This window comes from Papilio machaon, chromosome Z (assembly GCF_912999745.1).
Source record: "Papilio machaon chromosome Z, ilPapMach1.1, whole genome shotgun sequence".
Lineage (NCBI taxonomy): Eukaryota > Metazoa > Arthropoda > Insecta > Lepidoptera > Papilionidae > Papilio > Papilio machaon.
The window spans coordinates 10647306-10666272 of record NC_060016.1 but is presented as its reverse complement, the minus strand read 5'-3'; the positions used below and the strand labels follow the sequence as shown (position 1 = coordinate 10666272).

General features: G+C 37.2%; 1 protein-coding gene across 2 annotated transcripts in view; it reads right to left on the bottom strand.

Annotated features, from left to right (window-relative positions):
* The window catches only part of LOC106717263 (ras-associated and pleckstrin homology domains-containing protein 1), a 34138-nt gene that overhangs the window by 5724 nt on the left and 9447 nt on the right, over positions 1-18967 (bottom strand). The window contains exons 2-7 of one of the 2 annotated variants that reach the window (XM_045686281.1): positions 16147-16230; positions 4592-4778; positions 2902-3062; positions 2304-2393; positions 905-1121; positions 246-395 (exon numbers count right to left, since the gene is read on the bottom strand). In XM_045686281.1, coding sequence (XP_045542237.1) covers positions 246-395; positions 905-1121; positions 2304-2393; positions 2902-3062; positions 4592-4778; positions 16147-16230 — 889 coding nt within the window. Of the gene's footprint in view, positions 1-245; positions 396-904; positions 1122-2303; positions 2394-2901; positions 3063-4591; positions 4779-6938; positions 7508-16146; positions 16231-18967 lie in introns of those variants that run through there. The other variant, XM_045686280.1, reaches the window with a different exon arrangement.

Sequence of the window (18967 nt, the reverse complement as noted above, 5' to 3'; positions counted from 1 at the left end):
GGAGTCGCGGGTAAAAGCTAGTCTAATATATAAAATTCTCGTGTCACAGTTTTCGTTGCCATACTCCTCCGAAACGGCTTGACCGATTCTCATGAAATTTTGTGAGCATATTCAGTAGGTCTGAGAATCGGCCAACATCTATTTTAATTTTTTTTTTTATCTGCGCGCGGACGGAGTCGCGGTCGACAGCTAGTAAAGACATAAAAACATGCATACCTCTCCTGTAAGTTATAAAGTATATGTACCTTTGTCATCTTCACTAAGTAGAAACTTCTCGGGAGTCTGGAATAGGGATATCTTCTCCGGTCTCTCAGCAAATAGAATCTTATTCTTCGACTCTCGCGTCCAGAGCATAAGGTTGTCTACAAGCATCTCGTGATCTTCGTACACACGCTCTGTAATATTAAACAATTATTCCTTACAAAGAATAAACAATACAGAACTTTACGCAATATAATAAATATCTATATAAATATTTCGACGCTAGAAAGCGTAAACGCTGTAACCCCGAAAGTATGAACTTTACAGGAGAGCCAAAAAATGATAACTCGTGAGCTGATACGCCTACAAGCATGCGGTATTTAGCAATGTTGTGTAGTTTGTGCTAACCTATAATAAAATCATTATCGTTTGATAATGGTTGAAATCATTAACGTGTGAAAAACATATTCGTGATTTCAAGGGTTACAGCGTTTATGCTTTCCAGCGTCGATTTGTAAAATTACAGCAATTATTCTCGTCTTTTAAGTTTGTCAAGAAATAAAAATGGAAACAATACAATATGAGTAAACTGAAGCAAGATAGGGGATAGAAAATGTTCAATTAAGCCCATTTTAAAGTTTTACTAACAATAAACAATTTAGTGGCCATAGTAATTATAATTTAAAATGAAGTGACTACATACCCATATGAAGATCGGGCAGTTGTTCAACTATGGCCCACTTTGGTTCCATGGTGACATGGTTCTTGTCTGCAAGGAGGCGGGTGACACAGCCGCAGTTCATCTTCTCATCTACTAACAAACTCTTTGAGGAACCATCGCTGGAGAAAGCTTTGATGAAGAGCTTCTTAACACTGGCTTCGCGCATGCGCTCTAATGCAAGCATAATCTTGTCCGCCTTCTGTAAGATGTTACAAAGAAATTATGAATAGGTCTGGATAAAAATATCAATAGGTAAAGATTATTTTAACCAAATTGAATGCTATATTGTTGTTCTCCTGTAATAAATATATTATGGTGAAGATGCATTAGCAATAAAATTTTTTCTTTAATTCTGTACCTTGTGGTTTGCCATATAAATGTTCAACCAATTATCATCCAACTGTCATGATGATGGTTTGTATGGATGGATGGATGGTATATATTATAATAGACCTGAAGACTAAATGACTGGACTGGTTTTGAAGTGTTTCATTTGATTCTAATTTCCTTTCAGGGTAAAGATTTTGTCAAGCTTCTTATTCGTCTTTATCTATTCAAATTAAAGTTATTAATATGAAATAACTAGCTGTCGCCCATGACTCCGTCCGCACGGTATTTAAAAAACATAATAAGTAGCCTATGTGTTCTTCCAGACTAAGATCTACCTCTATGCTAAATTTCATCAAGATCTGTTCTGGAGATACTTTCAAACAAACATCCATCTATCCAAACATTCGCATTTATCTATATATATAAAAGAAAGTCGTGTTAGTTACACTATTTATAACTCAAGATCGGTCGAACAGATTTAGCTGAAAATTGATGGAGAGGTAGCTTAGAACCAGGAAACGGACATAGGATTTTTACCCCGTTATCTATTTTTTTATTCCGCGCGGACGGAGTCGCGGGTAAAAGCTAGTTTATAATAATAGTAAGATAATAACTGTAGTTACATCTATCTTATGTCTGATAATTAATGATTACCTAAATGTCATGGACACATATGGTCAGAGATAGATGTATGGCCTCAATAAAATGACTTTAAATAGACATTTAACTAGTTGTTACCCCCAACTTCACCCGCATCATATAATTAATTAAATTACATTGTAGCTGAGAGCATAAAACTTTTTCCATTGGTTTGTTTGGAAAGTTTATGCCTATTTAATGGGACAAAGCTTAATAAATTGTTTAAGAAAAATCTGAATTTTTATTTGAAAAATACAGAAGGTTATTATAGAAGTGTATTGAATTGAACACTAGTATTTAAACCAATATTAAACCCTAGTTTTATCAGGTGTCCTAAAGTTTGAATTGTGTAATATGACATCATTTTAGTATATTACCATGTACATTACTGTATTACTAAACGACAGTTTACCTTCTGGTTGTGGTGATGGTTTAACTTCAAGGCTTTACATTTGGCACTGTTACTGCTTGAAGCTGAAGATTCACTGGACAACATTGATACCTGGATTACAGAATTACAATTAGTGTAAGATATATGCAGCGTTCTTGTATAAATATTATTTGAAATTAAATTAACGTACTTTCAAAGTTTATTCTAAGTAGATTATTAAATAATAGGCAATACCTTTATTTGGTCATGTTATTTAATATTAGATGGTGGTTAATTAATTGAAATAACTAAGCAAGACAAAAGATAAATGCTTCACCTAGTGATCAATTGCTTTCAGTGGAGTAATTAAAAGGGACGCTAAACAAAAAAATACTTATAAAATAGGTCAGAGCTATTAATGTGTTTTATTTTCACTGTGTTTGTGATTACAAAACTATTTTATTAGAAATGTTAATTTTGTTAAGTCTTTATCCGTTACTTGTTATTTTCCCTAACTACATATACTATCATTCATTAAAAATATTTTTCCATCTGTAAACATACTCATAGTGACTGTTGGGGAAATGAAAGGGAGTTTTAGAAAGCGGCATTGCTGAAAATGGTACAAAAAGGGGCTTACGGTGTCACTAAATGCGGAATCATTGTCGGGCGAGTCAGTCCTGGCGACCGCCCTTGGTTCGCCCGCTCCCTCGGCGCCCTCCTTGCCGCCCTCAGCCCTCGCCCCCCTCTCACTCTCGACCCCTTCACCTTCCACCCTCTCTTTCGGCATCGATGTGTATTCTAAAAGGGGTGAATGATTAAAAATGTTAATGACACCATCAAAAGTTTGCTCGCGTTTTAGTGTAAAAATAATTTTATTAATTATAACTTTATATTCTGTACAAATTGTATAGAATTACCGGTGCATTTATAAATGCGTCAAAGAGTAAAATCTGTTAAATTTGAATAACCGTGAGTTTCCATTGCTGAAGCAATTTGTACGAGTGTTATTCAGTGTAAACCCGAACATAAGTTGCTAAACCCCATTACGTTCTGACATTTAACACGGCTGAATAATCATTCGATTTAATGTTTTTTTTTAATAAACGATAAAAGCTCGAGGCTTATCGCTGAGTTGTGTACACTGTTACATAGTCAGTTTCGTAAACATGACCTTCGCGGAACGACCGTCCCAAATCCTTCAGCGAATGCATAAAAACCTTAATGTATTTTTTAATCTACCTTCACTTTGCAGGATTAAAATTATTAACTAAATAAGTAAAGCTGCAGTTATCTATACATATTAATAAAATTGGACTGTCTGTATGTAATACTCGAGAAAAAAATGATATTTCGTACATCAATTTTTGTTCCGCGTTTGTTCCAGGTAATCTCCGGAACAGGTGGACCGATTTTGACGAGAAGGTAGCTGATTCACACATAGCGTTGCCAGGCGTCCGGATAAAGCCGGACATAGGTAGGCTTTTTAATTGCGTGTCCGGCCAAAATAAACAGTGTCCCGAGTTGTCCGGCTTTTGTTAGGCTTTTTACATTTCCAAAACTAGAGTGTACCTATTAATACTGAGACAAAATCCTCAATAATATAGAGCGTCCGGCTTTTTTACCCAAATGTATGTCCGGCTATTAGGTTTGGCGACCTGGCAACCCTATTCACGCGGGCATATTATAGGTTACTTTTACTACTTTTTAATTCTGCTCTGACGAAGTCGCGGACAACAGCCAGTATTATAATAAAACTAACTATTGCCTGCGACAGGTATACGCGGTATTAATAAACAAACTGAGTAATCTAAATAGTAAAGTAGTTTATTGTAGACATCTTACACTAAATTTAATCTAGATCCCAGATGCTAGAATCCGTGGTGATAATTCATTGATACTTTCGTATTTTTAATACTGACGAGAAGTGAGATAAGCCGTTAAATGTTTAGTAAGTCGTTGTTTAACTTAAATAAGAAATCTATATTTAAAAGAAAATCAATTATACGACGTGATTAATTCAATGAAGAAACTAAATAGTGAAGAGCTAATCCAACCATAGCCAGCCATCTGTAATGCCGCTGACACGGTATGACCTTTTGAAAGTGTCGCGCGATGGCGCCACTTGAGGATTCCTTTGCGGCATGAAAAGGCATTGAAACTGCAGCGCGACTGCCAATGCAAGTATAATGCAGCATAGAATAGGTACACGCTGTTTTCTACGTCAGAATGCGTGTAAGCTATAGGATTTGAACAGCAAACCATACAACCAACTTTACCGTGTTTTTTTTTTTTGTTGTTCGTTTTAAACGAATTCATGTTGTACTAACCTGTGGACATCCTGGTGAGTTCGTCGTCGTACTCTGTGTCGAGGGCGCAGAGTTCTCCCAGAATGGCGTCCAAGTCGGCGTCCTGCGTGTCCTCCAGGTTAGCCAGGGAGAAGCGATAGGTATCGATGCGAGGCGCAACTATCTCCAGCGGTCGTAAAGCAGACGCCTCACTAGTCGCGCTTAGACCCTGAAAGAGATATAACAATGTCAACATTTTTGAATACAATAACTTGCTCGTGACCCAGGAGAATATGTAGATTATAATTTTAATTTTTTTATGCCAAATTTGTGTTGCTTCTTCCACATTTTTCATTGATATCATCCATTTAGTCGTCATAATTGCGTCCAGAAAGAGCCCGACTAACAGCCAACAACTTTAGCTGTTTTGCGATTTGTAATAACTTATACATTTATGTAAGTCAAACCGTATTGCTTGGACATACCGGCAATGCGACGCGATCGAACTTTATTACTACTGCATCTTACCGTGGGTTAATACTGCCGAAATACATATAGAAAAACATATCGTTATATATGTTTCTTCAAAAAGTATGTATGGGATAACAATATGTTCTTGTATTTAAGCAGTGAGATCCAGTTTTTTTTTTTTTAAGTAGTTTGTAAAGTGATACAAATTATTCGTTTTATTAGATCGTAATATAGAAGACATCACTACTGTTAAAATTTCATCCAGAAGTGAAGCAGTTTTGTTGTATAAATTGCCTTCAATAACGGTAAAGTACCACGCCCTAACAGAAGACTGACTTGATGCAGGTAAGTTATATTATAGAGCATTTAACATCGAACAGGGTAGCATGTATAATCTGTTTAGGTATACATTTATGTTCATTTAATTTTGTTTTAAAGGAGAGATAAGTTTCACGAAGTATGCGAAGGGTGAAATTAAAAGATTTGATCTCGTAACAACTGCAATACGTAATGTTTGTCTGCTGCAAAATAAAAGTAACAAAATTTTACAATATTTTGTTTTGTTTGCCATAAAATACTTAAGCAACTGTTTTAAATATGATTTTGGATATTCTTAGTGTGTTTACTGTCATTTTACTATTGCTACAAATGTTCATCCGGCGAAAAGAGTTACATATCTTACATATGTAACTTTTTAAGTTCCGTCTTTATGTCTTTATTCTTACTATCCAAATATAAACAAATAACAATCAAAATTGCTACACCTTTAAGGCTATTATTACATTTTATATTATTTTTTGGATTTTATTTTATTAATTGTTATTAATTGACAATTAAATAATCTTTTGAAACATGGTTTTTGTAGAAATCTATGATTGATTCATCATCAAATGGAACTATTGTTGATTCATGTATTCCAGTAGTGCTATCTATCCAAGTTATGAATGTATTATATACGTACTATCTATATGTACACTTCAAATACAATACAAACGACGAGGTTCAATATGTTGATTATTCTATATTAATAATAGAGTTTGTTACGTCGCACAATCTCACTTGACCGCAATGAAGTTGATTACAAAATTTCACACAGTTGAGAAGAGGTATAGTAAAAGGATATTTCTTTTTCCTATACATCCACTTCCCTGCCAAATCCACTTTGTACCTCTGTATCAAGGTTACAACAGTACAAAAAATTATGTTTTACTATCACAAAACAATCTCAAACTGGTTAATTTTATATAATTTATGTCTTTTTTATTGCACTTCCGTGTTGCAAACGACATATAAATGATTAGCTTGCTTGAAGTTATCCTACTGATTTGTACGTCAGATAAGTTTCTGTATTTATCATAATTAGTTATTAAAAACATTACCCTCTTTGTCAGTCGAGTAAAAAAGGGTTGTGATTGGCCAAAATAAAACTGCGCTATATCTGTAAGTGCGGGCTTGTAACAACGCGACAAAGGGAGTGCTGCGGCCCTTTGCCATTAACAATTAATTATCTGTTACTGTGCAGTGTACAGTCGACATCACGTCACGTACACATAACGTGTCGTGTCGTGTCGTGAGCGGCGGCGGTGCATAGCATTGTCCCGCTTCATTTCGTATGCAATTCATACGGCACCTCCTTTAAGGGCCCCGAATAAATTAACCCTCATGTATCCAACGTTATAAAACAAAGATTATTAAAGTTTACAACGACAGACATTCGAAAAATGTTATGTTTGTATGCGATGAAAAACTTTACAAACTTTTACGAGTTAACGCCTCGTTGAGCAAAGCGCTTTGCGAGCCGCGATTCAATCGAACGCAATGATAAAGTGCGAGTTATCGTTTGAGAAGTACTCACGGGAAGTAGGTTAGGTCGGTGAGGCGAGTAAATACAACGTCTGTTGCGTTGCGTGGTACTTACCGTCGCTAGCATGTCCAGCGTGTGCTCGGTACCTGCGGCGTCGGCTGGCGCATCAGTGGCGGTCCTTGCCTTGCCACTGCCCAACCGCAGGCTTCTGTTCAGCGTCGACAGAAATCCGCGGTTCCACTTACTGGTTTCCACTCGCAGGTCCATGTTTTCGTTTACATCGCTTCGAGGTGTGACTCACCGACCACTGCGACCGTGCCAAAAGGCCGGCCTGCCTCCCCGCGCCTTGCCCCCGTCCACACGAATTCGTCGGCGTTCATTTACACTGGGAACGGGATTTCGCTATTCGCTCGCGCCCAAGTCGAGACGAAAACTTGTTATCCTGTGCGTTGCGAGTCGAGTCGTTCCCGTCGGAGACGCCGCGAGCGTGCGCGACCCGCGTTACTTTACGACTTCTGTATAAACACCGCAGAACAGCCTTGCCCGCTCACTTCGTACGATGACAATATTCGCAAAACTTTCGTTTTCACAATCGATCTAAGTGTAACAGAACAAAGGAGGTGACGACACTTTTGCGACTTTCAGCATGTACCGCACACCGTCGCCGCCAGAACTAAACTAAACTGGCCAGGCTAACCAAGTTGCACTACAATACGAGCGGCGCGGGAGAGCGGGCGGTGACAGGGCTTCGCGGGTGGTGGTGCGGCGAAGCGGGGTACGGTGAGCGCGACGTAGGGGGCGGTCCGCGGCGCGCGGGGTGTGTGTTAGCGGGTGCGAGTGAGGGGCGCGCCGGGGCGGGGGTACGGTGCGTCGCGCAGCACGTGCGTACGGTTCCGGCGCGGTGTGTGCGGCGCGCGGCGTGCGCTGTGTGCTGTGTGCTGCGCCACTCACTGCTGCAGATGTTAATCTATTTCCACAAAGCAGCATGTCGCGTGGGACCTTCTTTTGTATGGAGTCGTGTGTCCTACTCAATTGACGCGGCCGAGACTCCCATAAAATAATAGAACAATAAATAATTTATTTATTTATTTATTAACTCTTATTGCTATTATTATAATTATATAAAAATAAGAATAATATATATTTTTTAATAAAAAAAGAAACCACGAGCGGACAGAACTTACGTGGAAATAGAATGTATGTTGTAGGAGACTCCGCGGTGTGACAACGCGACAAGCGGCATATAGTACGGAACTTATTATCAGTTTAAAAAAATAATTAAGGTTAGATTTACTCAAAAATTCGTAGCAAGTAGTAATTTGCAAAAAAAAATACGATAACAAACATTACTTGATTATTAAATTAATCGAATTAGCGAAATCGCCATCGTCTACCTATTTGTATCGTCGCTTTAAATTCGACGCCGGATAGTAGCTTTATCCGGCACTTAGACTCCTCCAGGTATCAAGCGCCTTAGCTTCTTGAAATATGCTGCGAAGCATTACTACCCCTCGAAGCGCCGAAAAGTGGATGATATACGCCGAATCAGCATATACAAGCTCCGATTTGATCGGTATCTTCTTATTAGTCAAGAAAAATAACGCAGGCTTGTATTGTTTTTGTCGCAGTCTCATCTTATTATACGAGTGGCTTACTGCGTGCGATACAATCATAAACATTCATTAGAAAGAATTATTCATATTGTCCGTTGGAGCCTCGCCGAGGTCGTATTATTCATGGACTCAGTAAATAATAACAATGTTGTGACGACGGCTAAGTGTTCCCTTGTTTTTCTCATCGATTGTAAATGTTACAGTGAATGTTGTGTATATCAATAAAGTTGCAGTCGAGAGTCTCGTGCGTTCGTTATCACAATTAGACATTTAACGCATAAATGGCGCCTTTCCTTTCTAGCTTCCCGATAAGTAGTGCTGTTATCATTATTCTATTCCTGTGTCGGAGAAGCGACGCGTGCGGGGCGGGCCCGGGGCGAGCGGGGGGATGCGTGCGCACTTCCGCCACTGCTCCGTAGGCTGAGAAATGAAAAAAATTAAGCAAAAAATGGTACGGAACAGGTGGCCGTGGCTGTCCACACCTGCGCCCGGCCAGGCTGGCCACCTGGCCACGCCACATAATCACCGCCATTCAAATTTCGCTTTAACGGGAATCTTTGACATTGGGCCTATTAAATTATATTTACGAGCGCTGATTCCATCTCGACGGCAATCTTGAGCCGGCGCCGGCACACCTGCCGCTGCCGCCGCCGCCGTCGCCCGCGTCACTCTTTATTTGTGCTAATATTATCATAATACATAATCAATACATTTTACTAAATTATTTGAACGATTTATTACCTTACTAAAAATACAATATTAAAATATATTAACTGTTTTACATATTTTTATAGGATTTGTCTCTTAAAGGTAGAGTCAAGGCTAGGGTTGCCAGGTCGCCAAACCTAGTCGGACAGGCCAGTCAGTTTGGCCGGACATTTGGGTAGAAAGGTCGAACATCCTGTATTATTTAGAATTTTGTCTCAGTATTAATAGCTACTATCGTTTGGGAAATGTAAAAAGCCTAACAAAAGCCGGACAACTCGGACTTTTGGCAGGACACGCAATCAAAAAGCCTACCTATGTCCAGCTTTATCCGGACGCCTGGCAACGATAGATAAGGTTATGTCGTTAATACTTAAAAATTTAAAACGTGATAGCAAATTGCAACGATAACAGAAAGTAACAAAAGATGACCGTTAAAGTCAACTTACTACGGCTTCACATTTCATTCACCAACTTATATTACTGTGCGAAAACATGAGGGACATTTTTTACTTTGCACATTAAGATGAAACCTGCGTAAAACAATATTATTTTGTAAGCAAGACTAATTAACAATTGAAAAGACGTACATTTAATATTTTTATCATGGACTATTTCAAATTCGTTTATTAATGTACTAGCTGTGTGTGTAGTAAAACCAAACGTAATATGACTATGTGTTCTTCCAGACTATGTTCTACATCTGTGCCAAATTTGATCAAGATCCGTTGAGATTATTCGGAGATATCTTTAAACAAACATCCATCTATCTAAACATTTGCATTTATAATTAGTAAGATAATCCCATAACCAGATCATCGGGTAAATATGTATTTGTAAGAAATTCCGTACTCGACTATTAGAATATTTCTACCCAGTCTCGATGGTATTTTAGATGTACAATTTTCGGCCATTAATTATTAAATTAGCAGAAATTTTCTGCTAAACATGAATTTACATGAAAGAAAGTTACAAAAACTATCAATAAGGTGAAAGAGAGAAAAAATCGAAACTAGTTTTGTTCCCAAGAAAGGATTTAGTGTGAACATAATAATATACAATTTACAATGAAATTGTTTCAAACACAATGAATGGACGTTAACAGACGGCAATATAAATCTCCCAACCTGATTGCTCGTAAACATTTCTGGGAATATTAAAATTATATAAAATATTACAGGAAACTAGCTTAGCGCGATAAGAGAGTTTTATTTTCTCTAGTTATGACGCGGCTACACATTTTTTGTCTTTTATGAAAGTTTTTTAAACTGTGTTTTAATATTATTATTTTTTTTTTTACTTTAAAATATGTTAAAACTTGACAGACAAAGACAATGGTGTTCATAAGTACCACGACAAAATTGCCATGAAATAAAAACAATAATCAAAAGATGCAAAAAAGATCGCAGAATTTGTTTCATAGCATTCAGATCTCAACTTCGTATCGCTTCGCTTTCGAGGCTGTGTGTTGCAGGTGTAAATTGTGATTGTAGGCTTATCGTGCGGTCATTAGCGGCGATGTGGCGCCTTATAATGGCACATATTGGTGCGAGCTGACATCTGCCTCAAAGGGAGCCGGTGCTACCGATAGTTTTACACGAGGGTATGATAATGTAGAATAGTAAAAGAGTGCAGTACCGCTATTGAATGCATACGCCCGCCGAGACAGACCGGAAGAAGTACAGTCACATTTCATTGGCAAAAAAAAATATTTAACTTCGCTATCATCATCAGCTCACTATACCTCTCTACCGAGGGGCTCGGAGCCTACTCTAAGTTAGGGGTGACTAGGTCATAGTCAACCACGCTGGCCAAGTGCGGGTTGGTTGACTTCATACATATCATTGAATTTCTTCTCAGATATGTGCAGGTTGCATCACTAATAAAATATGTTTTTTTTAAGTAGCAAGCACGTGACATATTGAAAGTTATTGTCCGAAGGGTGGGCTGCTATTGGCAGGAAGCCGTTGTTCAATCAATTGCAATATTGCACTGTCTTCTGTTCTGCCTCACTGTTTTACCTTCGTATGAAACTAGCCGACCGGACGTTGCAAGAACCTACCATTCCTTTACCATATAAAGTAATATTATTTATTTAAAAGCAATCCTACGTCAAAACGGTACGAAATCACGTTTTGAATGAACGATTTGAAAACAGAATTACTAGAGTTGTCAATTTTTAATCAAAGTATTGACTTATTTTGTTAAATAGGTATTTTGACGTGTTAGTTGAATGGCCGAGTTTGATATTAAAGTGAAGTTTTAATAATGGTGTCTGTGAGCCGACAAACATCTGGCGTTAGAACGATGTTGTTTAACCATGATGGTTTAAGTCTCAGGATAGGTAAAATAACATTAAAATCCGTAGAGGTTGTAAAAGGTAAGAGGTCAAGTAAAGATTATATGCTGTAGCTTATTTCCATAACGCAATACTTCATCTAAGCTAACGTAATCAAGATAACTTAGATGATACACACGCCTGTTATTTTCATTTTACAACTGAAAATATTTTTGATGTGAAACATCTATAGGCTCACTTGTAAACCGAATTGTTGGCGTGGCGACACTTGCCGTGGCGACGGGTCGCCACGCTATACTGAGGTATACATATATATATATTATTTTAATAATACTATCTTTTATGCATATTACTTGTACACACACGATGTTTCACATCTGCCAGGCGTCCCATGACGACTCACATTTTTTTATATATTTTAATTCTGCTACAATCTATAATAGCGTCTAACAATAGATATGTATATATTTTTTAAATAAAATGCACTAATTTTTTACTACAAAAGATAAAAATCAATTTGAATTGTCAAAGTGATGCACGCCGTACAAATGCGCGCATCAAACAACCAATCGGAACAGCCGATATTAATGTCATTTAAAAATGGATGCCGTTGTCCAATTCTTTAGGTTGCCATTTAAGATCCTATGAACGAATATCGTGAATGGATTTTAATGTATTCAGGACTGGTCCTAATTAAATCATGGTAGACCTATTCATAAGTCTTACCCACACTGGGATCCCTCCATATAATATTTAATTACTTAACAATGTCTGACATTGTTGTGCGCGTTGCTCTGTTTCCCAGTTCGCGCAGTGGGTGCGGGCGGCTGCCCCAATCGGGGTTGTAACAAGAGCTCGAATGTGTGCATTGTATGGTTTTATAGTTTGGCTTCTATCCAAAATTAAATTAAATTCAGTTGTTTTTGTGCCCACTTTGGTAAAAGCAGATATGTCCCAAGACTAAACATTGTGATATTACTCAGTCTTAGATGTTAATTGACAAGTTTCTTTGGCGCTCTTTGATTTAATTAATATTTCTGGTATAAACCAATTGTTTTATTTAGTATCTCTGGATTTTTTTAAACTGTCAAGAGTATAGAGTTTAATCACCTCATTTATGTCTCTCGTATGTTGACTTTACTTTACAATGTTTAAATTTGGACTAAAGTTTTTCTGTTTATTTATATTTAGAACTAGTATTTTACATTTAAAAGGTCAATTGTCAACCCAAAGCAATTCTCACGAGCACTTTCCACGTTATGTTACGTCATAAGTCAAGCCTTGAAAATATATAACGGACAATCATATTTCAAGGTAATGTTTGCAAACTATGAGAGCAAAATTATCTACGTTAACAACCGTATGTTTGTTTTTTATTTTTTAGAAAAAATATTAATTCGTTACTGTTAAATACATAAGTTCATATTGTTACGTGATCATACAGTCGAGGACATAAATTTCCTACCCATTAGATGAAGTGATAATGTCGAAAATTTGTTATAGCAACAAATATATATACGTATTCCGAGATCATATCGATCCTAAAACTGAGAAGCTAATTTAATTCGTTAACTGTGCATCATTTCATACAAAATTGTGGAAAATATGATCTTAACAACGTCTGTAGCGAGCATAGGCTAAATACCTGATTAACATAACTTAGGAACATTTATGTGTACTACTTATTTGTGTAGAGTATTAAGTATAATATAAACTTAATGATCAATAATATTAATCTAAGTTATGTTTAATAACGACAGGAATTTAAAACGGAATTACAATTAATTAAATTTATATAGGCATATTGTGTACTTCGTTATTTGGGGGCGTCCATAAATTACGTGAGGTGTTTTTTTTAATTTTCTGCACCTCCCTCCCCCCCTGGTGAGATGTCGTGAGATTTTATTCAACCCCCTCCCCCATCTCCCAATCTCACGTGAGATTTATTAATTTATAAATTTATAAATTATTTTCTATTGAACGAATTAGTGAATGATCTTTATCGTATTACGATTACGCTTAAGATTAAATCTTATGCATGTACAATCTGGATTAAATGGACCAAAATAGTATAATTTTTTTTTTGTTTCAATCAGAAAAAAAATTGCGTGATATTTGCCGAGACCCCCCCTCCCTCCAACGTAAGATTAGATGAGATTTGACTCGACCCCCTCCCCCCCTTAAACACCTCACGTAATTTATGGACGCCCCCTTTTTGGCATATTGTGAAACTACATGGAAGTAGCCTATATCTATTTGTAATTATAACGTTATGATGTAAGAAAAAATCATTTTACAATATGACACTGCTGACCATTTATAACTTATCTGGTCCGATTATAAACTGACTTGATTTAGAGTCGTTCGGTAGCATGTATATATAAAAATTGAATCGGACAATGAACAATTGTAACAGTGACACGTAACTGGATAAAAAAGCTTAAGTAAGCCAAAAGTGACACAACGGTGAGTGGTCGAGTTTAAAACGGTAGCAATCTTTCTATTCGATACGTAACTTGAAGAATTTATTCAAGGCTTTTTAATACATGTCTTAGGCTCTAAGATACTGCCGCGACAGCGAAATGAAACCGAAGCGAAACATTAAAGTGACAGGTGGCGTGACAGTTGTTTTGACTCATATTGTTGTCTCTGTTTTGTGAAAGAGAACGAAAGGGATGACAATAAAATAAATATGTTCAATGCAAGAGTTATTGCAATCGAAACCTACATCATCGCGAAAAATAACGAAGCCAAAACGGAACAGAGTTTTTCCAAGTTAAATTTGGTTTACTGTAAGCTGCTGTAAATGGTTTTTTGCAACAACCCGAGTCAATACCGAATTCATGGAAAAATTGGTTCGCAGCAGTGTGATCTAGTCGCGAAAGTACACCGCAACCTAAGTGAAGCGAAGCGAAAACACGAAATCCCAGCAAAAAATTGATATTAAATTCGGTTTCGCATCGTCAGCTTGTTGAACAGTTCTCTTGACAGTTTCAAATCAAATAGCTTCGCTTTCGCTTAAGCAGCTGTGTGTTACGAGCTTCGTAAGCGAGACGAATAATTCGTTTGTTGACCCGCAATACACATTCGATCACAATGCACATGTATTTGCATATGTGATTGGTGCATAAAAAACCACGTTTTTTTAGGTAGCAAACTTTTAAACTCTTTGGTTTCGACAAGCATACTGGCCAGTAAGTATATTGTTATTTTTTTCTTTTTAATTATTATTAAATCGTTAGTTTTTATTATTTATTCGCTCCGACGCCACCGTAGACGGTTTATTGAATGGTACTCGTACATACAGTTGAGTGCTAAATAAATTGTAGAGTAATATAATGAAGGTAAAATAAATTCATCTCATATTAACAAAATGTCCCTGTTGTAATTTATTTTCAAAAATCAAGTTTAAAATTCATCACAAGTAGTAAGGTAAAAAATCAAACACTTATAATGAAAAGGACGGCAGATGATGCTGAGAGAAGCGCGTCATTGGCCGATCTGAACGAGTTTTTTGGACGCAACGTGCCGAGACACAGCTGTTAAAGATTTCACATACAGAAAAAGTTGTTGAAAAAAATACAAGCTGTGTGTATGAGGCACTATGGAACCGTACGCAGATGTTATGCGTAGTGATTATACGTACGGACGGACGGATGCCGGTTTTTTTTGTTTTATCTGCAGTCTAATAATAGCTCGCCTGATACGGAAATCGGATGTGTGCTTAAGCGATGTGCCTCGCCCGTGCAATCGTATCTACAACCGCGCACAGGCCATGCTATTGACATTTCTATTTTAATTTATTCATAAATATTAATAAGTTTTTTTTCCAATGGAAACAGACTTTAAGTAGAAGATTTAATGGTTTAAATTTTTCAATACATAATTTCTGTGCAGTCTGTCTGTTCTAATCGTCGATGGGTTAGCCATGTCCGATGTCATTTGGAACTTTGCACTGCAAATTTAATTACAGTACAGTCTGGTCTATATTCGGAAACCTTATAAATAACTGGGAGCTTTATAAGTATGCGAGTGGACAGCGGTAAGGCTAAGTTCACACGGGGGCAGAACGCTTTGAACGCTACCTGCCATAACGCAAGGATAAATTAACTATTATATACCATACTATTTCACTAGCAATATTGAATCCAATGTTACTTTATCTAGGAGAGTCTCTGCGTTATGCGTTCAACCAATAATAGTACTGCACTATCCTACTGCATTGCTTAACTGTTCTACTTATATCATTGTGTGAAACTGTCATAATGTTGGATACATGCTGTTTTGCCGACAGAGCGCGATTTCTGACTTTGACCATTTTTAGATAACTTTATGTGGAATATCCAAACTAATATAAAGTATATTTTGCGCGCTACTGGACTCTATTTATATGATCCTGTTATATTTTTTTAAATCAGGTGTATGATAGGTTTTTTACGTAGTTGTAATATTGATGAACTCTTCGCTTGGGTTGATACTGTGACTAACTTTATTAATCTGTCTGTAATTTATCTCTGTTCTGGTTTTCATTCAGATCCGTTCAGTCGTTCTTGACATATGTCTATGTTCTATGTCATAACATTCATACATCTAATCTTTTCCTAGACTTAGAACTATCATTCCGACTCTTCCAACGAAAAGAATTTAAGTAAATGAATTCTTTTCGTCGAATGAGCAGATTTTATTGTGATAGCGTTACACTAACCGCAGTGAGGGCGCTGAGTTCGCCGAGCCACTCGTTGAGCAGCACTTCCGGGTCCTCCGAGCCCGCGTCCTCTACTAGCGCCATCTGTAATGCAAACGTCATCCGTCATTGTCAAATAACCCACCATGTAACGATCCGCCAAAGGAGATATAGGGTAGGGCGGGGTTAGTTGAGCAATTTTTCACTTGAGCGGATGTAGCTCCTCAATGATAAGTCTCAATGAGTTGTTATGCGGCTTGATGGATTAGTAATTTATCCCTTAGCAAAAGTATCCATAGTAATTTTTTGTAACAAGTCGAATTTAAGAGCTACAGCTGTTTAAATGCGGAAAGTCAAGTATGCTCAATGTACCCCATAGGTGAGGTAAGTTGAGCAAGGGTATGGGGCAAGTTGAGCACTAAGAATGTCTAACCAAACTATGAGTTCAATGTTGACTAGAGATGAAGTAAAATATGTGCTTGACAATCAGCTCTTTATTAATAGTCTTCTAGTGATAGAACGACAAAAATTTAAAGTAATTTTCTTCCCATAATTAACTGAAAATAGAATAAACAAACATCAACAAATCCTAAGACTAATTTCAGGATTAAATTCATTCTTTCTGTTTAAAATCAGACTTAGATATCTTAAAAGAAATATTAATAAGATTTTAGCAACTTAATAACTCCGTTACTATTGCTTCTGTTAGTTTTAGTAGCTTCTCTATGGCAAGCCTTTGAATATGGTCGTACAATTTCCGGGGAAAATACTCGTATTAGGTCGATCGTCTCGTTTTTTTTGTTACTTGAACCAGCTTCGGGTTCAGCTTGACTGGTTGAAGCACAAGGAGTGGGATTAGGTTCAGTACTGGACACCACAGCTTGCTCTTGATGACGTTTTTCCGACTTAATAGTTTTTGGCTTAGGAAGATCGGTTATAAATGATGGGGAAAACTTATCCTCACCAAAATGTTTGCATTATACGGGAAAACACCTGTCTTTTGGAAATCGTCAATAATATAATATATACGTGAGCAGACGGCAACGAATCAGACACTATTTTGGGTAGGTATATCATAAATAGTGAGGATTGTTTCGTCGTATGGTAAGTTGAGCAACTATAGCTCAACTAACCCCAACCAGGAATTTTAAAATAAAAGCGAGGTTATAAATAAATCGTTAGAATTGTACCCAAAAACATTCAACAATTGACTAATACAGACGAAAAGTTGCGATAAACAAAGTTTTTACTTTTTGGTCACAAAATAAAAAAAGCACTCTGGTGCTTCACTCGCTCGTTCAGCCACAATTAGCGAACATGTGGTGATTACCCCTACCGCAACTCTTTCTTTTCGCCATACGAAGCCTATGCGTACGGTGCATAGTTTACGAGATATTTGGATTGCCCAACTTGCCCCTATGCTCAACTAGCCCCGCCCTACCCTACTCTGACATCGCCCTACGGCTTAATAGGTGCCCAGTTTACCCTTAAAGGCCTCCTTAAAGTAACAGTGATATGTAAGGCAACAAATATGCCTTTATAGAACTAATTTGAATTTTAAAACATCCTGTATACATTTATCGGTAAAAAAATATGATCAAGCAATAAAAAATATCAGAAGTTAAATAACTTCTAAAGTTCTTCAAAAGCAAAGCGAAGCGAAGTTAGTGTGAGGTTAAATGCAAAAAACAAAATTGCAATTCCGCCTCTGGTTGTTTGCTTTTAATATAAAGTTGTTTAAACTTAGCTCCAAGTTACCTCAATCGGTTCAAAACTTAGCCTAACTAAACTTGCGGTAAGTAAAGGTGTAGTTAATAAACTGACAAAACCATAAGAAGCTTTGAACAAATACTGTTGCGGACCTCTTTGCTATTTTAGCAAAGAGGTCCGCAACATCCTCCCCCTCGTGCAGCTAAGCACAAACTGGTTATTCAAACAATTACAATATTGGTTATGTAACTTAAGTAGAAAGGAGATTACTGAATAGTCTTTATCCACCTAACTGCCATTTAAAGTAATTTATCAAGAAGCAAAGTTAATTAAACAAGGTAGTCCAGTGTGGGTTATTTTTTTATCTTAGAAGAAGTAAACGAGCTGCCTGATCTCGCTAGCGAAGTGACCGTTGCCACAGTTGACAAGTTAAGGCTGTAGATGACCTACCTTTAATAGGCAGAGGACGTGAGGTATAGGAAAAAAAGGTTCAGATTCGTATACTAAAACAACACTAAGAGAGGTTTACTGCCTCTTTGTTACCTTAGTTTGACTAGGGAAGCATATTTTATGGTATATGAAGTCTAGACTATGTTTTACATATATGTTAAATTTCAGAGAGATTCATTCAGTGTTCTATAGATACCATCTAACAGACATTCATCAATCCATCTAAACATTCGCATTTATAATATTAATGAGATAAGAAAGATTTCGATTGGTGTCTTTTTTATAAGAGAAGGGGGCAAACGAGCAGCGGGAATACCAAGGTGTTCATCGACGCCCATGGACATCTGCAATACCTGAGGAATCGCAGATGCGTTGCCGGCCTTTGAGACGGTGATACGCTCGCTTCTTGAAGTACCCTAAGTCGTAGCGGTTTGGAAGTACCGCCGAGGACAGACCATTCCACAACGCGGCAGTACGCAGTAGAAAGCTATGCTAAGCTTAGCCAAACTATGAATATAAACTATGACAACGGTTTAATACTACTGTATTCGTAACAAATAGATTCTTACGAGTAATAACAAAATGTAGGCCAAACTATTTAAACGAGTACGAAGGTCATAATCATATATGTAGCATCTTTACAGCTCGCTTTTTAACACATTTAATGCTACTAAGATTTTTA